Raw genomic sequence first — 23,287 nt, 5'->3', positions numbered from 1 at the left:
CGTCCCCGGAGAGCATCGAACCCAGGACCTTCTAGCTGTGAGGCGACAGTGATACCGACTGCGCCACCGCGCCTTGACATGAAAAAGTCCTTGACATGAAAAAGTTTGAGAACCACTGGTTTAGATCACTGGTCCTACACTGCCACCTGCTGGTGAGACATGTCAACAAGGCACAGCATGGCTTTCTTTAGTTTTTTTTTTACCATTCGTTGTACATTACGCTGAAGTTCAAGGTTCAAGGTTGTGCTTTATTGTTACATCTTGTGTACAGGTAAAGAGTAAAACATATTTTTGTTCGCCTTCCTTCTTGGAGCGTCTTAATGTCCATTTGATGGTGTCCAAACATCACGAGTGTTTGTGTTCCGTGGAGCCGCCGTCACATCTCTGCTCAGCCAGGCTCTGCTGCCCCCTGTGGGGGAAGTGGGGGAAAAACACCCGGTGCCTGTGGAGGGGGGCCGTGACCCACCTGAGTAGAGGCTGAGGTGGGGGGGGGGGGGGGGGGGGCGTAGGCTGATAACCTCCAAGGCAGGGAGGGGGCCGAACGGCGAGGGAATAAAGCCCTGGGGAGGAGGAAGAAGAAGAAGAGACCCCCTCCTCCGCTGTGGCGGTTGGTCCATAGCTGCCGCCGCCTTGGGAAGGAAAAGGCGAGGAGGAGGAGGAGGAGGAGGAGGAGGAGGAGGAGGAGGAGGAGGAGGCCTCCTGGAGCTCCGTGCTCCGCCTGGGACCGTCTGGGTTCGGGTTCTGGAGTCCGGCACGCCGTACGGCGGGCTGAGGGAATACGACAGGGTCCTGAGAACCAGCTGAGGCCCCGCCCCGTTCCTGCCCCCTCCCCCTCCTCCGCTAAGACTCAACCCCCCTAGACGCCGGGCTTTCTTCATCTGGGTCCCGGCCACAGGGGGGCGCTGCTGCTGCCGCTCGGAGGACGACCACAGCCTGCGGTAGGGCTTGCTGCCGGCGGAGGGAGGAGAAGGAGAAAAGCAGGTTTTCCGTGAAGCCGTCGGCCGCGCTCGTTCTCTCTCAGGAGGAGAGGCTCGTTCTCTCTCAGGAGGAGAGGCTCGTTCTCTCTCAGGAGGAGGGGCTCGTTCTCTCTCAGGAGGAGGGGCTCGCTCTCTCTCAGGAGGAGAGGCTCGCTCTCTCTCAGGAGGAGAGGCTCGTTCTCTCTCAGGAGGAGAGGCTCGTTCTCTCTCAGGAGGAGAGGCTCGTTCTCTCTCAGGAGGAGAGGCTCGTTCTCTCTCAGGAGGAGAGGTCGCCGACCACAGCTGCCTCTTATTCAACCCGCCGTCCTCTGATTGGCTCTTCACCCCCCGGTCCTCTGATTGGTTCTCCTTTATACATAAACAGATTGTTTATGGTTATACTGTGCATCAGTGGTGTAAAGTATTGTTTATGGTTATACTGTGCATCGGTGGTGTAAAGTAACGTAAAGATAAGTACAGATAGCAGCAGGTGAAGGACATGAGGTTCAGCACTGGTACAAACCTTGTAACTGGAGGGGTCTTCAGGCTTGTTCTCTAAGTCTTGGGAAGAAGGCAGCGGGTCAGAGGAGAGCTGGGCACTGATGGAGGGTCTGGTGGTGGAGGTGGAGGTGGAGGGGGGTCTACAGCGTCTGATGGGGGCTCCCTCCACCAGCAGGTTGACCCCCATGTACTGAGGAACCTCCACCGCTGCCTGGGTGGTGATAGGACAGTACACATACGCACGCACGCAGGCACACACTTTATTTGACTTGTCTTGCATTGATTAACCACTTAAGTATTATCTATTATATATATACTAGACTGTACCCGTGGGGGGGTATGAGCACCCACGCTTATTTCACGCACATGATTTGGCAACTCGGGAGGCAGTGAACACAAACACGCTAATAAACAGCTGACATTTGGGGGAAGCAAAAAACGGGCTTCGGTGTTCCGTGCACATGGTAATGGTCTATTAGTCCATGAGCCAGACAAGATTTCATTATCGAAAGAGTGGGCAAAACCAAACCTATATTAAATTGTTCATAGGGTCAATACGAGTAAATAAATATATGATAACCTCTCCACAGGAGCAGCTTTTTCATGGTTATCACACATTTTGTTATTTTCCCCATACGTACATGACAGGTGAAAAAATGACAACATTTAAAAAAGAGTTATCATAATGAAACTTCCTGAGTTGATTACTTACATGAAGACAATGATTTATCGTATTACAAGTTTTCTGAAATTGTGTATTTAAATATGCAAATTAGGCATTTAGTCCATGAGCCAGAGCCCCAAAATTGAGCCAGATATTGAATATTCCCTCGTTAAAAACCTTTGACTCCAACATCTTAACAAAATGAAATAAGAATGTTGACTCTGGCTTTTTCCAATGTTCCAATGTTGATTCTGGAAAGTTATGCACATTTGGGCATATTTTCCTAATGCCTAATTTGCATATTTAAATATACAATTTCAGAAAACTTGTAATACGATAAATCATTGTCTTCATGTAAGTAACCAACTCAGGAAGTTTCATTATGATAACTCTTTTTTAAATTTTTTCATTTTTTCACCTGTCATGTACGTATGGGGAAAATAACAAAATGTGTGATAACCATGAAAAAGCTGCTCCTGTGGAAAGGTTATCATATATTTATTTACTCGTATTGACCCTATGAACAATTTAATATAGGTTTGGTTTTGCCCACTCTTTCGATAATCATTGCTCAATTTTGGGGCTCTGGCTCATGGACTATGGCTGTGTGCAAATGCAGATCAATTGCTCCAGCCACTGAGGAGAACCGGGCAGAAGAGATTTTGGGCACACCGCACACCACACGCACACCATATACAATATATTATATTTCATGCAGCAAAAATATTGTGGATCTCACAGAGGTACCTCCACTATTTAGCTTTTCACATAATGGTCAGATTCCTTGCTAACATAATGACATAACGTGTAATAACATAATGTGTGTCATTTGTGACACACACGTTTTTCGTAACCAAAACAATATATTTCTTAATCATTTTACCCCAAACGTTTATAACAATATATAACTATTAACACAGAAACACACACATCCTTTCACAGTTATGATTAGGATTGTATTTGTTTAGTTTGTTTTTACTTTAAAAGAAGCGAAGGGAGACATTTTGTAAAATTACTATTATTATTTTTATTTTATTTTTTCTTTCCAAGGAAATGGGGAATCAGAAAATAAGCTGTATGTGATGGTTGATATGAAAGTCACTGTCTGAAGGAAAATTGACGCTGTACACTATTTGTATCAGTGTCCTGTAATGTACTGTCGAATGTCATGTTTTATGTTATTTGTGGACCCCAGGAAGATTAGCTGTACGTATGCACCAGCTAATGGGGATCCTAATAAACTAATGAACTGTTGACACACAAATAACGCTGTCTGTCAGTTATGTAACATAAGAGGACTAAATGACTTAGGCCAATTTATGTTTTGACTTAGTCCAAATTATTTACTTACTCCAGACTTTAGGCATTAAGTCACATTGTCTTGTGACTTATACAAAATAAAAACCCCTAAGTCACATTGTCTTGTGACTTATACAAAATAAAAACCCCTAAGTCACATTTTCTTTGACATACGCTAAATAAAATGGCCTACAGTACAGTAGGTCACACTGTTGACATACGGCAGGCCATTGTACTACTGGGGTGGGAACAGCATGATCTTTTCAATAAGGATATAGGATATGTAGGCCATTTTACCAGAGGTGGCCAGTGTCATGAAGAGATTATTTAGATTTTAAAAAATATATATTTTTCCTCAAAACACGACTTAGGCCATTATTTTAGGACGGTGACGATATGTTTTATACGTTTTAATATATTTAACTTTATAGGGTACAAGTGGCCTAATGCATATCAAACTGTGGGTCACTGAGAAAATATAAATATATAATTGAACATGTATATATTTTAAAGGAACTACACCATGAATTTTAACTTTTTCCTCTTTTTTGTTTTTGGTCTCCCCTACCTCTCTTCTATCCCCCAAAACACCCCAGTTTGAACACTCAGGCTGTCACAGCAAATCTGGGGTTTTCTGTAAATTAGTCTCAAAACAGACCAAACTGATTTTCACTCGGACGTGACGTCACGTTCGGTACAATCCCTCCCGTTTTTTCCACACTGAACCAGGAGATAACATGCATACAAACTCGCTCAATAGTGCCCCGTGCCAAACAGGACAATGTGGTATTGCAGGTGAAAGTGCTTTATAAGCCAGAGAGAAGTTAGTTGGAATGAGTATATCTGAGGCTTGATTTAGGCTCCAACCTTTTGAAAAACGTTTGAGGGACATAAACAATACGATATTAAATATTATTATTATTTTTTTAATTCAGGGTGTAGATCCTTTAAAGCGAACATCTTTAACTCAAATCTTTTGCTTCTGGAAGTACCTGGCAGAAAATAGTTTTGAGATGGGGGCGGGGGGGGGGGGGGGTACGCAGTCAAATTCACATCATTTGGTTTGTCCTTTGATAACAAAAAGGTTTTGAGAACCACTGGCTTCTTAACCTGCTTATAGATGAGTTCAAAGCCCCCCGCGCGGGCGCCGGGGTCCGCCCGGGGGCCGGTGGTCCAGGACCACCCTGAGCGTGTCCAGCTGCACGGCGGGGCAGAGGCGGGCCGTCACGGCGGTGGACGTGCCCATGGTGGGACTGGCGTTGATCTCCAGCAGCCAGGGCCTCAGGTCCCGGCCCAGCATGAAGTCTGCTCCGTACCTGAGTTCATCTTCATTTAGTTACTAGTCATTTGTCTATTGAATACAATTACATTTAGTTTGAGTCACATTTTAGTACATCTGAAATGTTTTAGTCTAGTTCTAGTCCACTAAATATAAGATTTTAGTCCACTAAATATCATAAGATTTTAGTCCACTAAATATCATAAGATTTTAGTCGACTAAATCTACAGTTAAAGGGATATTTCACTTTCAAAAAAACTTTTGGTCATTTTATCGTCTACTCAGTCCTTTGTGAACCCCCCCAGACAGTTTTTAAGTTGCTTGATTCAATATTTATATATTTGATATTCATTTAATCAGACACGCCCCCTTCCTATACAAACCCATTGTAACTTCAAACTCCATTTTAACCATGTTAGATTCATCAAAAACACCCGTCCTTGGTTCTGGTGACTCATACCGCCCCCCTAATACGCGAGGGGGCCGTGTTTTTTCAATTACTTTTTTCATTTATTTGTAATATTTTTTTGGGGAAATGAAAAAAAATTAATACAATAAAAAAATAAAATAAAAAAAATAGCGGAAAAACACGGCCCCCTCACGTATTAGGAGGGCAGGGTGAGTCACCAGAACCAAGGACGGGTGTTTTTGATGAATCTAACATGTTAAAAATGGAGTTTGAAGTTATAATGGGTTTGTATAGGAAGGGGGCGTGTCTGTTAAAATGAATATTAAATATCTAAATACTGAATCAAGCAACTTAAAAACTGTCTGGGGGGCTCACAAAGGCCTGAGTAGACGATAAAATGACCAAAAGTTTTTTTGAAAGTGAAATATCCCTTTAACCCATTTTGGGCGGGAACCCCTATTTGTAACTAAACCTTTCAGGACTGGTTCCCCTTTTGGGGTTGTTGTTGCTATGTTGTTGTTGCTATGTACAGTATGTAGCAACATCATTCTGTTCTAATTTTTGAATAAATATTTGAAGTTTTTTCAGAAAACTTAGGTCAGGATTTAGAAGGCGTTCTTAGAAACGGCCTCAGGTCTAAATGGACCGACAAAAAAGTATCGTGCCGGTGCCTTGATGGCGTCGTAATGCCTGATTTATAGACCAGCAGATCTACAAGCTCACAGCAGATCGACAAGCTCTGACCAGATCTACAAGCGCTCAACGCGTCACAGACACTGCGTGGGTCCATAATTATCAGAAACTGACGAAAATTGTCATTATATTTAGTCATAGCTTTAGTCATCATAGCTTAGTTTTTATTTAGTTTTTATTTAGTTTTTATTTAGTTTTCGTCAGTGAAAAAAGGTAGTCGGACAAAAAAATGAATGGTCATAGTTTTCAGTCGCTCTAAAGTAGCATTGCTTCCCGTACAGCTCGAAGCTCGCCCTGCGCCCCTCCACGGCGTCCTGGGCCGTCTGCAGGGCGTGGACCACGGCCCGCCGCATGCCCGGGACCACCACGCCGGCCCACTCCTCGGCCCCGCCCAGGCCCTGGCGCCGCAGGAAGGCGCAGAAGTCGCCGCAGGACCACATGTTGTCCCCGGGGACGCCCGGGTGGCGCCGGCTGGACGGCGTGAAGTGCTTCTGGATGGAGTTGTTGCACAGGTGCACCGAACTGCAACCAGATGAGAGGATCAGTCGTTATCCAAACATCAAAAAAAAATGTTTTTCGTCATGTTGGTTTCATGTCATTTGAAAAGACATTTGAAAATTACAGAATGCATTTTCAGAAGAAATAGAAAAAACACGCCTCTCATTTATTAGAAGGACAATATCAGTCACCAGAACCAAGATGAATCTATCAAGGTTAAAATGGAGTTTGAAGTTACAATGGGTTTGTATTAACCTGACTCCTCCAGATGGAACAAGCTAACGTCACATTTGTTTCACAGGCTACTTCCATCTGGGACCTTGGTAGCACAATCCATGAAGGGGCAGTCCCTTTTTTTTCAAGCTACTTGGCAGTTGATTGGATGGGACCGTCTGTCTATCACCGTCTATCAACCAATCATATTGACGCGTCTATGACGTATAGTAGCTGCACCAGCAGTAGTTATTTTGTATCCTATTCAACCATGAGGAATCATGAAAGAACTACAACGCAATAGGCGCTTCTCGATGGCGTCACATCCGGTCTCAAAGATCCCGCCCCTAGCAGCCGCTGATTGGTTCCCACACGCCGCTCTGTGGAGTAGCCTCACTCTCTGAGCGATCCCAGATGGAAGCTGTATTCTGAACCAGTGAAGTCAATACTGCCCCCATCTGGTGGAGTCAGGTTAGGTTTGTATAGGACTGTCTGATAAAATGAATATCGAACATCTAAATAATGAATCAAACAACTTAAAAGCTGTCGTAGAGTAGACGTTACAATGACCCCTGACCTGTTTGAAAGTGAAATATGAATGTAAATGTACTGTACAGTACTGACTGACTGACCTGTCCATGGTCTTCTAGGGTTAGGATGGAGACTATAACTGACCTGTCCATGGTCTTCTAGGGTTAGGATGGAGACTATAACTGACCTGTCCATGGTCTCATAGGGTTAGGATGGAGACTGACTGACCTGTCCATGGTCTTCTAGGGTTAGGATGGAGACTATAACTGACCTGTCCATGGTCTCATAGGGTTAGGATGGAGACTGACTGACCTGTCCATGGTCTCATAGGGTTAGGGTGGAGACTATAACTGACCTATCCATGGTCTTCTAGGGTTAGGGTGGAGACTGACTGACCTGTCCATGGTCTTCTAGGGTTAGGGTGGAGACTGACTGACCTGTCCATGGTCTTGGTGGAGTAGGGCTGGGTGGAGAACCTCAGGTAACACTCTCTGTAGAACCAGACGGTCAGCGGGTTCCAGTCGGTCACCAGGAACCACTGGCGGACGTCGAACTTGGTATCGTGGACGAGCAGCGGCCTCTCGATGTACTTCTGGACCACCCACTTACTGTTCTTGATCAGAGCCGGGTCGCTGTCCACCAGCCTGAGAATCTCCTCCAGATGGTTCAGGCACATGATGCCTGTTCTGACAAGAAGAACACATGATGATGTTCTGACAAGAAGAACACAACATTTATGATGAAACAATGACTCGTAGCACTCGGCATGAAATGGATTCAGCACAATGACAATGATAAAGAAACTACACATTAAGTCATTTTCCTAAAAAGTGCTACCACGGCATTTTCCAAAGGTTTTTTGGGCGGTGAAACCGCCCCTATATGTGAGGTTTGGACATTGCACCCCCCCAACCCTGCGCTGTGATTGGCCACCATTGTACCCCCCTAACCCTGCACCGTGATTGGCCAATCACAGTCTATTCAGGACTGTGATTGGCTAGTGAAACATGACACATGTGCATAGCCCTATAAATAGGACTATGCACTTAAAAAAAACACATTTATGGGTTTTTTTAAGTTAGGGGTGCACAATGGTTGGTCCACAATATTACTTTTCTTTAAGTGAACTTCCATCACTGTGATGACCACTGTGACCACACCGCCCACTTCACACTGGGTGTGTTTTTTTAATGTTGAGTGACATCAGGACCTGGATACTCTATGTATGTAAAGTGCTCCGTCACCTCTTCCCCGGGACATGGCCCCGGGTTTAATGATCCAGATGTTGTCCAGTCCGTCTGTATCCAGCTGTGGACACGCCTCCTTCAGTCTGGACAACACCGCCCTGCAGCGCTCCACCAAAACTCCACCTGATACCCCACCTTTTATCTGTACACCTTTACTACACACACACACACACACACACACACACACACACACACACACACACACACACACACACACACACACACACACACACACACACACACACACACACACACACACACACTCTAAATAAAATAACACAAGCTTGCCGGCATGGTGATGACCCCTGACCATCAGGTAAACTAAAACAATAACTACAAACCAGAAATATACATACATAATTATATAAAGACTCACTGTACAACCAGGTAGTATTGGTGGAGAAACTCCGCCCACTGCTGCTCTGTCATGGAGGGGGGCGTGTCCACGGTGACGTCGATGTCACCGTGTTCCAGACTGTGTAGAAAGTCCTCACAGACACACAGCGCTCTGTCAATCACTGCTGTACCCACCGTTCTCCTTCTGTCTGTCCTTAAAAACATACCACCGCATTACTGACTATATAGACCAATTATGTGTTTAAAAACATACCACTGTATTACTGACTTTATAGACCAATTATGTGTTTAAAAACATACCACCGCATTACTGACTTTATAGACCAATTATGTGTTTAAAAACATACCACCGCATTACTGACTTTATAGACCAATTATGTGTTTAAAAACATACCACTGTATTACTGACTTTATAGACCAATTATGTGATTAAAAACATACCACTGCATTACTGACTATATAGACCAATTATGTGTTTAAAAACATACCACCGCATTACTGACTATATAGACCAATTATGTGTTTAAAAACATACCACTGTATTACTGACTTTATAGACCAATTATGTGTTTAAAAACATACCACCGCATTACTGACTTTATAGACCAATTATGTGTTTAAAAACATACCACCGCATTACTGACTTTATAGACCAATTATGTGTTTAAAAACATACCACTGTATTACTGACTTTATAGACCAATTATGTGATTAAAAACATACCACTGCATTACTGACTATATAGACCAATTATGTGTTTAAAAACATACCACCGCATTACTGACTATATAGACCAATTATGTGTTTAAAAACATACCACTGTATTACTGACTTTATAGACCAATTATGTGTTTAAAAACATACCACTGTATTACTGACTTTATAGACCAATTATGTGTTTAAAAACATACCACTGCATTACTGACTTTATAGACCAATTATGTGTTCAAAAACATACCACTGTATTACTGACTTTATAGACCAATTATGTGTTTACCAACATTGAGACTGGACGCACAGGTGACTGTTTCATGTAATCAATTCCCAACAGATGGCGGTATTGCGCGCCGAGAACAGCTGACATACAAGCTCACAACCGCGTCGCGGATGAGACCGTTGTGAGCTTGGAGGTCTGCTATTCTCGACCGTTCTCTGCGCGCGACGGCGCATAAATTAAGAGCAGGTTCTGGTGCCATGATCATAAGAGCGCTCCCTCCGTTCTTATGACAGACAGTGGAGGCGGGGTTTGGGTCATTTAATCGTCTACTCAGGCTTTTGGGAGCACCCCGGACCCATGTTTAAGTTGCTTCATGTTATCAGACACGCCCCCTTCCTATACAAACCCATTGTAACTTCAAACTCCATTTGAACCATGTTAGATTCATCAAAAACACCCGTCCTTTTGGTTCTGGTGACTGATACTGTCCTTCTAATATGTGAGGAGACCGTGCTTTTTCAATTACTTGTTTCATTTATACAAATAAAAAAATAGGAAAATGAAAAATACAAAAATACAAAAATAAAAAGAATCTATAAATGAAAAACGTTATCGGAAAAACACGGCCCCCTCACGTATTAGGAGGGCAGGATGAGTCACCAAAACCAAGGACGGGTGTTTTTGATGAATCTAACATGTAAAAAATTTTGTTTGAAGTTACAATGGGTTTGTATAGGAACTTGGAAGGGGGCGTGTCTGATAAAATGAATATCAAATATCTAAATACTGAATCAAGCAACTTAAAAACCTTCTGGGGGCGGGGCTCACTAAAGCCTGAGTAGACGATAAAATGACCCAAAACTTGAGTGAAATATCCCTTTAAGTGGTAAATAAAAACAAATACATCAAAACATTGAAATATGGAGATAAGATATCTGTGTGACAGCAACAATCAACATGTCTGATAGTTGTACCATGTGACGGGCTCCCAGTCACTCTGGTCTCCTCAGCGGTCACTTCATGTCTGTCCACCGTGTTGTTGTTCTTCTCCACTACATACTGCAGCAGGCTGGAGCAGGCTGTCCTCCTGAAGTCCTCTGTGGACACAAAGACACATGAGTGACCAAGGACAACCCAGAGGAGGCTGTCCTCCTGAAGTCCTCTGTGGACACAAAGACACATGAGTGACAAAGGACAACCCAGAGGAGGCTGTCCTCCTGAAGTCCTCTGTGGACACAAAGACACATGAGTGACCAAGGACAACCCAGAGGAGGCTGTCCTCCTGAAGTCCTCTGTGGACACAAAGACACATGAGTGACAAAGGACAACCCAGAGGAGGCTGTCCTCCTGAAGTCCTCTGTGGACACAAAGACACATGAGTGACCAAGGACAACCCAGAGGAGAAGACAGAAATACAGGGATTAACGGCAACAATAAAATACAAATAAAATAATGTCGCGACTGAAAGGTTTAGTGACTTTAGTGTAGTTATAGCCAAGAGAAACACATCAGAGACTCTATGTAATCCAAATGACTAAAATCATGTATGGTGACTGAGAACTTTAATTCATATTATTAATTAAATATAGTTTTTTATGTATTAGTTCAACTGCTGTAGGCTGTAGTTTGTTGCATTTATGGATGAATCCAGTAGGGGGCATCACAATAAAATGAGGCATAATGTGTTCATTCCACGATCCAGGAGATTATATGTGATGTCATAACCTGACATTCGTTTTGGTGAAAAAACAGCCTGCATATATCGCTATCGGTTGATATCGGAATCGGAAATTAAGAGTTGGACAATATCAGAAAATCGCAGATATCGTCAAAAAAAAGCCCAATACGTGACGTCCCTACCTATGAAGGCTTGTTTCTCGTCCTCGGCCCCGAGCCGGTAGCATCGTGGGAAGAAGGTGTCTGGATCCGCTGTGTCGAACCAGTGGAGATTCCTCAGGTTCACACACAGTCCTACCTGAGAGAGAACACAACCACAACCACACTAAACTACAGACACAGTCCTACCTGAGAGAGAACACAACCACAACCACACTAAACTACAGACACAGTCCCGCCTGAGAGAGAACACAACCAAAACCACACTAAACTACAGACACAGTCCTACCTGAGAGAGAACACAACCACAACCACACTAAACTACAGACACAATCCCGCCTGAGAGAGAACACAACCACAACCACACTAAACTACAGACACAGTCCCGCCTGAGAGAGAACACAACCACACTAAACTACAGACACAGTCCTACCTGAGAGAGAACACAACCACACTAAACTACAGACACAGTCCTACCTGAGAGAAAACACAACCACACTAAACTACAGACACAGTCCTACCTGAGAGAAAACACAACCACAACCACACTAAACTACAGACACAGTCCTACCTGAGAGAAAACACAACCACACTAAACTACAGACACAGACCTACCTGAGAGAGAACACAACCACAACCACACTAAACTACAGACAAAGTCCTACCTGAGAGAAAACACAACCACACTAAACTACAGACACAGTCCTACCTGAGAGAAAACACAACCACACTAAACTACAGACACAGTTCTACCTGAGAGAAAACACAACCACACTAAACTACAGACACAGTCCTACCTGAGAGAAAACACAACCACACTAAACTACAGACACAGTCCTACCTGAGAGAGAACATAACCACACTAAACTACAGACACAGTCCCACCTGAGAGAAAACACAACCACAACCACACTAAACTACAGACACAGTCCTACCTGAGAGAGAACACAACCACCCTAAGCTACAGACACAGTCCCACCTGAGAGAGAACAAAACCACAACCACACTAAACTACAGACACAGTCCCACCTGAGAGAGAACAAAACCACACTAAACTACAGACACAGTCCCACCTGAGAGAGAACACAACCACACTAAACTACAGACACAGTCCCACCTGAGAGAGAACACAACCACACTAAACTACAGACACAGTCCTACCTGAGAGAGAACACAACCACAACCACACTAAACTACAGACACAGTTCCACCTGAGAGAGAACACAACCACACTAAACTACAGACACAGTCCTACCTGAGAGAGAACACAACCACACTAAACTACAGACACAGTCCCACCTGAGAGAGAACACAACCACACTAAACTACAAACACAGTCCTACCTGAGAGAAAACACAACCACACTAAACTACAGACACAGTCCTACCTGAGAGAGAACACAACCACACTAAACTACAGACACAGTCCTACCTGAGAGAGAACACAACCACAACCACACTAAACTACACACACAGTCCCACCTGAGAGAGAACACAACCACACTAAACTACACACACAGTCCTACCTGAGAGAGAACACAACCACACTAAACTACACACACAGTCCTACCTGAGAGAGAACACAACCACAACCACACTAAACTACAGACACAGTCCTACCTGAGAGAGAACACAACCACAACCACACTAAACTACATGCACAGTCCTACCTGAGAGAGAACACAACCACACTAAACTACAGACACAGTCCTACCTGAGAGAGAACACAACCACACTAAACTACACGCACAGTCCTACCTGAGAGAGAACACAACCACACTAACTACAGACACAGTCCTACCTGAGAGAAAAAACAAACAAAACCACACTAAACTACAGACACAGTCCTACCTGAGAGAGAACACAACCACACTAAACTACAGACAGTCCTACCTGAGAGAAAACACAACCACACTAAACTACAGACACCACAGACCTACCTGAGAGAGAACACAACCAAAACCACACTAAACTACAGACACAGTCCTACCTGAGAGAAAACACAACCACACTAAACTACAGACACAGTCCTACCTGAGAGAAAACACAACCACAACCACACTAAACTACAGACACAGTTCTACCTGAGAGAAAACACAACCACAACCACACTAAACTACAGACACAGTCCTACCTGAGAGAAAACACAACCACACTAAACTACAGACACAGTCCTACCTGAGAGAGAACACAACCACACTAAACTACAGACACAGTCCCACCTGAGAGAAAACACAACCACACTAAACTACAGACACAGTCCTACCTGAGAGAGAACACAACCACCCTAAGCTACAGACACAGTCCCACCTGAGAGAGAACACAACCACACTAAACTACAGACACAGTCCCACCTGAGAGAGAACAAAACCACACTAAACTACAGACACAGTCCCACCTGAGAGAGAACACAACCACACTAAACTACAGACACAGTCCCACCTGAGAGAGAACACAACCACAACCACACTAAACTACAGACACAGTCCCACCTGAGAGAGAACACAACCACACTAAACTACAGACACAGACCTACCTGAGAGAGAACACAACCACACTAAACTACAGACAGTCCCACCTGAGAGAGAACACAACCACACTAAACTACAGACACAGTCCTACCTGAGAGAAAACACAACCACAACCACACTAAACTACAGACACAGTCCTACCTGAGAGAGAACACAACCACACTAAACTACAGACACAGTCCTACCTGAGAGAGAACACAACCACAACCACACTAAACTACACACACAGTCCCACCTGAGAGAGAACACAACCACACTAAACTACACACACAATCCTACAGCCACGAAACTAGAGGGAGCGTAAACAACAATCTGGTACCACCCTCCCATAAAACAAACATGGGCAAATTCTCCTTCTATAGCACAGCCACCAAGGAATGGAATAGTCTAACCCCATCCCTCAAAAAATGCAGTTCCCTGGGCTCATTCAAAACAGCCCTAAAAACCCATCTTTCTGGAGGCCGAAAGAGGAGCTAGTACCAGTTTCCCTGTAGACAGACGACCCCCCCCCCCTCCTCTTTTTGTACATATTTTGTATTTCCTCATGCTTTTTTTTGTATATAATTTTTATTTTTCCATGCTTCCCCCCCCCCTTTTTTTGTACATATATTTTTTAAATGCTTTTTTTGTACATAGTGGTATTTTTTCTGTATTATCTGTATTTTCATGTTGATTTTTGAACTGTTTGGTTGCTACTATATATGACTATGAAATTAACTCAAGGACCCCAACGGAAACAAGTCCGCAAGGACTTTTTTGGCCGGACCTTTTAGACAAAAGCATTATAAATGTAACTGTGTTGTTTTACATTCTTTTGCCTAATAAAAATTTCAATCAATCAATCAAACCTGAGAGAGAACACAACCACACTAAACTACACACACAGTCCTACCTGAGAGAGAACACAACCACAACCACACTAAACTACAGACACAGTCCTACCTGAGAGAGAACACAACCACAACCACACTGAACTACATGCACAGTCCTACCTGAGAGAGAACACAACCACACTAAACTACAGACACAGTCCTACCTGAGAGAGAACACAACCACAACCACACTAAACTACACGCACAGTCCTACCTGAGAGAGAACACAACCACACTAACTACAGACACAGTCCTACCTGAGAGAGAACACAACCACACTAAACTACATGGTGGAAGAAGTAGTCGCATGTTGTACTCAGTTACAAATAAAAGTCTAGTATTCAAAATATACTTAAAAGTATTCACATTTCACACAAAGTAAAAGTGCTCATTATGCACACGTTTCCAAATGTATAAAAACTAGAGGTTCCCCTCCCGGCCGTCTAGTAGCCTGGCCCGCACATCGGAGACAGAGACAGTAGAGCGTGTAGACGTTCATTGCAACACCGGTGCTTGTTTCTCGCACATGATTTGGCAACATGCAAACCGAAACCTAACTTTTTGGAAACCCAGACAAACAGACACACAGCCACACTTGCCACTTATATAGATAGATAGATGCTTTGAAAATAGCAGATCTACAAGCTCACAACGCATTGCGCTGGTATATCTGCTTTTTTCAAATAGCCTAAGTATCCATAGGAAAGATGTTTTATACATTTGAAAACTTGTGAAATGGGACATTCTGCATAATGAATATTTTCTACTTTGGGTACTTTCAAGTACATTTTGATACCCGTACTTTTGTACTTTTTACTCAGAATTTCTGACTTTAACTTGCAACAGAGTATTTCTTTCTACATTGCAGTATTGATACTTTTACTTAAGTAAGTAAAAGTATTTAGAGTACTTTTTCCCCACCCTGCACTGACCTTCGTGGTGAAGGTGCTCACGTTGGCGTAATGGTTGATCATCGTCTCCTTCCGTAAGGAGTGAAGGTCCACTCCGTCACGACGAGTCGTCCAGTAGAAGTAACTGGTCTGGTTTCTGACCAGACGAGACTGAAAGAGATGCAGTTCATTTACTTCTATCCAGGGGTCCTTGGGGGGGGGGGGGGGTACCAGGGGGTCCCCAGCAAAATGTGTTAATAAAGCGACAATCATTTTAACCCCTTTGTCCATATTTTATACTTTGGCTATTCAAAAATAGTAGATCTACAAGCTTGTAGATCTACTATTTTGGAACATTTTTCAAAAATCTTGAGAGCATTGGAAGAATATTCTAGAATTTTGCACTTTTTTTTAACACAATTATTCTCTTCTGGGGGTCCCTGGCTACAAAACATTTTCAGGTGGGGGTCCCCGGCCAAATGTTTATCAATTTAGGGGTCCTTGGCATGAAAAAGGTTTAAAACCACTGATTTAGTTCTATAGATCTGTGGTTCTCAAACTTCTTCATGTCAAGGACCACCCTAAATAATATGTATTTGGCCGCGGACCCCCATCTCAAAATATGTTGTTCCAGGGACCGCCCCCCCACCACCCCCCTCCCCCCAGAAGCAAGGATTTGAGTTACAAATGTTCACTTTATAAATATATATATATTCAAAGATTTGCACACATTTTCATTATCTTTCAAAAATAGCCGATCTATCTATTTTCAAAAGATTTGTTTATACATGAAGAACTTGTGTAATGGGACATTCTGCATGATGAGTACTTTTACTTTTGGTACTATATTTTGATGCCAATACTTTTGTACTCTTGCTCAAGTGAATTGTAATTACCAGACTTTCACTCGTAACAGAGTATTCCTACATTGTGGTATTGATATTTTTACTTAAGTTAAAGATTTCAATACTTTTTGTACCACTGCCCGTATCTTATTGTGTGTGTGTGTGTGTGTGTGTGTGTGTGTGTGTGTGTGTGTGTGTGTGTGTGTGTGTGTGTGTGTGTGTGTGTGTGTGTGTGTGTGTGTGTGTGTGTGTGTGAGCGTGAGAGTGTGTGTGTGTGTGTGTGTGTGTGTGTGTGTGTGTGTGTGTGTGTGTGTGTGTGTGTGTGTGTGTGTGAGAGTGTAAAGGGTTAAGTGTTTAATGCGTCCTCCTGAACATGATCTCACCATGAGGTCACACATGTCATCAACGTCCTCGTCTTTCTGCCGTTCCTCCACTCCTTCTGTGGAAAGACAGGAGGAAAGACGTGTACGTGTGTGTGTGTGTGTGTGTGTGTGTGTGTGTGTGTGTGTGTGATGTAAACAGAGTAGGGGGTCCATGGTGTGTTTGATCTGCAGGTTGATGGGTTGTGGTATCACCATGTATCACCTAACCGGTGTTCAGGTCCAGTATCTAGAGAGCTGGTTACTCTAATTACACTGTTAGTCTACAATCCACTCACCAACAACAACTAGTGGCCGCTGAAGGTACAACCTCCTTAACCTCATTAAAGGAGAATTCCAGACCACGTTTTTCTTACCTTTTATACAATATTATTATATCCTAGGACGAGCGGTACAGCAGGAAGAATTCATAACTCCACCTAGAGTCCACTGCAGCTAAAAACCTGAGCGTAATGTCCATGCTCTAGATCGTGTATTTTTATCGCTATTTTATACATATTTTTTTGTTCATATCTGACTTTCCTAATGACAGAGACCCCTCCCACAGTGTCTGTGTGAGATAAGCCCCTCCCACAGTGTCTGTGTGAGTTAAGCCCCTCCCACAGTGTCTGTGAGAGATAAGCCCCTCCCACCGGAAGTCTCGCAAGACAAGATTTCACCCGTGATCAGCTTTGTAAACACTACGTCGGCCCATTTGGGACAAAAACACTGTGTTGAGTTTCTGTCATTATGAAAGTCATATACGAACAAATATATATATTTAAAATCGTGATAAAAATATGCGATCTAGCACATGGACCGTACACTCAGGTTTGTAGCTGCATGCGGTGGACTTGGGATGGAGTTATGATTTGTTTCTACTTTACCACTCGTCCTAGATTATAAATAATAATATCATATAAAAGGATATAAATAATAATATCATATAAAAGGTAAGAAAAACATAGTCCGGAATTCTCCTTCATCCTCATTTAGAACGGGAGCACTTTGGCCATTGAAAAAAATAGCAGATCTACAAGCTCATACAGTCAGAGTTCAACTGGGAGGAGTCTCACCGGTGCCGTCGGTGTCATTGTCTCCGTCCTCGTCGCCGTGGAGACGAGGCGCGCGCTGGGCGGAGGGGCGGGGCAAGCGACGCTCCACCCACCCTCGCGCCCACAGGGCGGCGCGGATCACCGGGTACGGACCCTGCACCGAAAACACCTTCCGACTCTGAGGGGTCCAAGGAGAGTTACCCAGAAACAGTGGTGGAAAAAATACTCAATTATTTTTACTTAAGTAAAAGTGTCAATACTGCAATGTAGAAAGTACTCTGTTACAAGTGAAAGTCCGGAATTCAAAATGTACTTGAGTAAAAGTATAAAAGTATTGGTATCAAAAAAGTACCAAAAGTAAAAGTACTAAAATGTCTGAAAATAGCCTATACAGGTATAAAAGTGGTTAATGTATGTTTTATATAATGTAATCGTTATGCAAGCTCACAATGCGTAGCGTCGCATCGCATTTGAAAACTTGTGAAATGGGACATTCTGCATAATGAATCATTTGACTTTTGGTACTTTAAGTATATTTTGATGCCAACACTTTTGTACTTTTACTCAAGTTAAATTTGAATTCTGGACTTTTACTGGTAATTTCTACATTGCAGTATTGATACTTTTACTTTGTACAACATTTGAACAATTTTTCCAGCGCTGCCTGGTAGTGGCAGGTGATGAACGTTCCAGAATGCAGCTTTACCTTGACAGCCTTCTCCACCAGCACGCGGGCTGTCTTCAGCCGCTCTGGGTTGATGGCTGGCAGGCTGAACACACTGCGATGCGACCTCCCATCCACCGGAGGCACTGTGTGGATTCAAACTCTGTCCGTCAGTCCAAGAGTTGCAAAAGGCCCGTGTTCAAATGTTACTCGAGTCAAAGTACAAAAGTATTGACATAAAAATATACTGAAAGTACCAAAAGTAAACTAAAATGTTTGAAAATAGCAGATCTACAAGCTTTTTTTATTTACAAATAGTCTAGGTATAAAGAAGGGCCAAAGTGGTTAATGTATGTTTTATAATATTACTTTACACCACCGTGTGCATGTGCGTGCGTGTGCGTGCGTGTGCGTGTGCGTGTGCGTGTGCGTGTGCTCTTACATGGTAAATGCTGCATGCTGCTTTCATGTAGGCTGATCAGACAGTATCTTTACCTGTGAGCACATCATTATTATTATTATATATTATTATAAATATTAGCATCTCGGGGTGTGCCGATATATCGTCCCGCGATATATCGCGATACGTTTTCGTGACGATATGTATCGTTTTGGGGGAAAAAAATCGTTTTGAAAAATTTTATTTTTATTTTTTTACAATAATAATAATCAGGCATGCAAACAGCCCCGAAGTGAAAGGGGTGACAACATGTTGTTTTTTTTCGGGTCAGGTGTCACACTATTGCCCGATTTGGATTCAAAACGGCTATTGTAGCTGAAAAGCTACAAGTTTGCGTCTGAATAATGCAAAAACAGAATTATTTGTTTGCATTTTTTCTCCCCCATATATTTTCATAATAAAAAAGTGCGTATCGTATCGTATTGAAATCGTATCGAAGTTGTGAGCCCAATATCGTATCGTATCGTTTGGTGAAATTAGTGTACCGGCACACCCCTTTCATCATTAACTTTTAAAACACTTCCAGGCTAAACGGTCTCACGCACGATAGTGCTTCCAGACCAAGCTCATAGTCTGGTTCCAGACTAAGCTAATAGTCTGGTTCCAGACTAAGCTAATAGTCTGGTTCCAGACTAAGCTAATAGTCTGGTTCCAGACTGAGCTCATAGTCTGGTTCCAGACCAAACTCATAGTCTGGTTCCAGACTAAGCTAATAGTCTGGTTCCAGACTGAGCTCATAGTCTGGTTCCAGACCAAACTCATAGTCTGGTTCCAGACTGAGCTAATAGTCTGACATTGCAAAAAAATTAGGTCTTAGATTAGATTAGATTAGATTAGATTAGATTAGATTAGACTAGACTAGATTAGATTAGATTAGATTAGATTAGATTAGATTAGACTAGACTAGACTAGACTAGATTAGATTAGATTAGATTAGATTAGATTAGATTAGGTATTTTAGGGAAAATATCCCTCAGCAGATTAGGTCTGGCCCCTCTCAATAGAGATTGGATTTCTCTCCCTCCAAAGTTGTGAGGGACCAATTTCAGGTCCCAGTATGCAAATATGGGGCGTGTTTATCACCAGAGGTATTAACTGCTTTAGCTGGGGACCCCCTAGAAGCCCCCCAAGGACCCCTGTGTGTGGGGGCGGGGGGGGGGGTGTATTTTATTTCTAAAATAGCAGGGTACATCTGCTATTTTAGAAATTCTTTCAAAAATATTGAAAATGTTTGGAAAATTATGAATATATATACATATTCTCTTACACACTTCTCTTCTGGGGGTCCCTGGCACACAATCTTTTCTGATGGGGGTCCACGCGGCCACGTATATAAACAAGACCAGGAGACCTGGTTCTGCCAGACCCAGAATAAATTCCTTTTCCTTTTATGCCCATGTATGGACGAAAGGGGGACGAAATTGGCTGACTCTATTCAGCACTGTGATTGGCTAGCGAGACACATGATGACATTAATAACCTATAAATAGGATTATGCACTTCAATTTTTTTTTTTTTTTTTTAAGTGAGCTCCATCAATATGGGGGACGAAACTTGAACCCTCTTTTATGCCCATGTATGGACGAAATAGGGACAAAGCCTCGTAGGCCGACCCCTTGGGTCTGGCAAATAAATGTGGGGGTCCTGTTTGAAAGCAGTGGAGTAGACAATTACAAGCTCATCAGCTGTCACTCACAGCCCAAGCAGGCAAAGCCATGGCTATGAATAGTTCAGACAACTTACAGCTTGTATGATGATTATAAACAGTTATGACAACATGTATGATGATTATAAACAGTTATGACAACATGTATGATGATTATAAACAGTTATGACAACATGTATGATGATTATAAACAGTTATGACAACATGTATGTTGATTATAAACAGTTATGACAACATGTATGTTGATTATAAACAGTTATGACAACATGTATGATGATTATAAACAGTTATGACAACATGTATGATGATTATAAACAGTTATGACAACATGTATGATGATTATAAACAGTTATGACAACATGTATGATGATTATAAACAGTTATGACAACATGTATGATGATTATAAACAGATATGACAACATGTATGATGAGTATAAACAGTTAAGACAACATGTATGATGATTATAAACAGTTATGACAACATGTATGATGATTATAAACAGATATGACAACATGTATGATGATTATAAACAGTTATGACAACATGTATGATGGATTATAAACAGTTATGACAACATGTATGATGATTATAAACAGTTATGACAACATGTATGATGATTATAAACAGATATGACAACATGTATGATGATTATAAACAGTTAAGACAACATGTATGATGATTATAAACAGTTATGACAACATGTATGATGATTATAAACAGTTATGACAACATGTATGATGATTATAAACAGTTATGACAACATGTATGATGATTATAAACAGTTATGACCCATGGAGCCAATAATTTGATGACCGGCAGCGGTTCCGGTTGGAGACACAAAGGAGACTCTCTCCTACCGGTCCACTGGTCATCAAATGATTTGGTTAGGAATGCGACAAAAAAACAAAACATCCATGAATTCAAGTCTCCATGGGGTGACTAATAAATAGAAGGAAAGTAATTTTAGGGGTGAACTATCCCTTTAACCCTAACCTCACAAACACTATGCCTGAACCATAACCTCAAAACCACGCCCACCTGGGCCAAACACCGGGAAAAGAGAGAGCACTGTCACTTCATCGTTTCCGTTTCACACTCACACACACACACACACACACACACACACACACACACACACACACACACACACACACACACACACAGGCTAGCCTAAAGCGCTCGCACACGTGCACGGCGTGTGTGTGTATGTGTGCGAAAAATGACAATGGAGAGAGAGTTATGTCAACACTGAAGACATTCTAATCTCCATAGAAACACAGCACTGTGTGCAAGTGATGACGCGGCAGTTAATCAAACTAATCCATTTCATTGATACAATAAATGATCCATTTAATTCATATTTAAAACATATATAAAATAAAAATAAATCCCCCCTTTCTTTTAGAAGATACAATAGCAGAAATAGCAAGAATGTCCCGTTTATCATATTGACATTGTAGACGGGTGGTGAGCTTTGCTATTTTTGTGTGACACTGGTGTACGACAAAATATAAAGTAATATAAAGCTAAAGTGGTAAATCAATTAATTTAGTTAATAAATAAAACATAATCTCACTTTGGGTGTGTTGATTCATATAAAAAAAAGTATTCCACTAAATACATTGAAACATGTAGTTCTCCATTATTCAAAAAGGTAATGGATTAGAATAATAACAGAAGATAAGTGATAGATAGTTGCAGCTTGGTCATACAGTAATTAAACAACTGCTTTCTGTGTGGTTTAAATCCATTCAATCCAGATTCTAAGATTTCAATGGCTATTCAAAAATAGCATTGAGAGCCGCACTACGAGCTTGTAGATCTGCTATTCAAAAAGAATCGTGAACATTTGTGCAAATCTTTAAATATATATACACTTTTAACTCAAATCTTTGCTTCTGGGGGTCCCTGGAACAAAATATTTTGAGATGGGGGTCCGTGGCTAAAACATATCATTTTGCGGGTCCTTGACATGAAAAAGTTTGAGAGCCACTGATATATAACATACGTTATGAGAACCACTGATATATAACATACGTTATGAGAACCACTGATATATAACATACGTTATCATTTATTTATTTTAACTGTTAGGATTTAGAAGACATTTGTAGAATTCCCCAGAAGCAAAGATTTGAGTTAAAAATGTTCGCTTTACAAACAAATACATTATATTCAAAGATTTGCCCACGTGACAAAAAAAAATAAAAATAAAAGACCTACAAGCTCATAGCGTGGCACTCGATGCCGCGCTATGAGCTTGTAGATCTGCTATTTTTGAATAGCCCAAAGTATAAAATAATGGTTAAAGTGTGTTCCCGGTTTGAAGTAGCCTTTGCTAAGTGGCACGCATGAAAACTCACCGTTATAAAGTCCACTTCAGACACCATGTTAGAATTAAACACCACATAATGCTAAGCTTCATGAAACATTCATCTACACATTTACGTCTAATAGTGCGAGCAACATAATGGACTCTCTGTCCCTGTGCTCTCTGCTCACTCAGTCCCTTCTCTGCCCCCAT

General features: G+C 42.2%; 1 protein-coding gene across 1 annotated transcript; it reads right to left on the bottom strand.

Moving 5' to 3' along the window:
• Nucleotides 1-317: 317 nt before the first annotated feature.
• LOC308082955 (tubulin monoglycylase TTLL3-like) lies at nucleotides 318-23,287 on the bottom strand (the record flags this gene model as incomplete). The annotated part of the gene is given in 16 exon segments (XM_080425035.1): nucleotides 318-629; nucleotides 726-1,325; nucleotides 1,480-1,668; nucleotides 4,531-4,587; nucleotides 4,589-4,736; nucleotides 6,081-6,323; nucleotides 7,481-7,724; nucleotides 8,288-8,445; nucleotides 8,667-8,835; nucleotides 10,559-10,681; nucleotides 11,445-11,555; nucleotides 15,751-15,883; nucleotides 16,941-16,996; nucleotides 17,993-18,149; nucleotides 18,678-18,781; nucleotides 23,212-23,287. Coding segments are annotated over 16 exon segments (2,880 nt in total).

Source organism: Gymnoscopelus braueri (assembly GCF_963280865.1).
Source record: "Gymnoscopelus braueri genome assembly, chromosome: 3".
Lineage (NCBI taxonomy): Eukaryota > Metazoa > Chordata > Actinopteri > Myctophiformes > Myctophidae > Gymnoscopelus > Gymnoscopelus braueri.
This window is presented reverse-complemented; position numbering and strand designations above follow the sequence as displayed.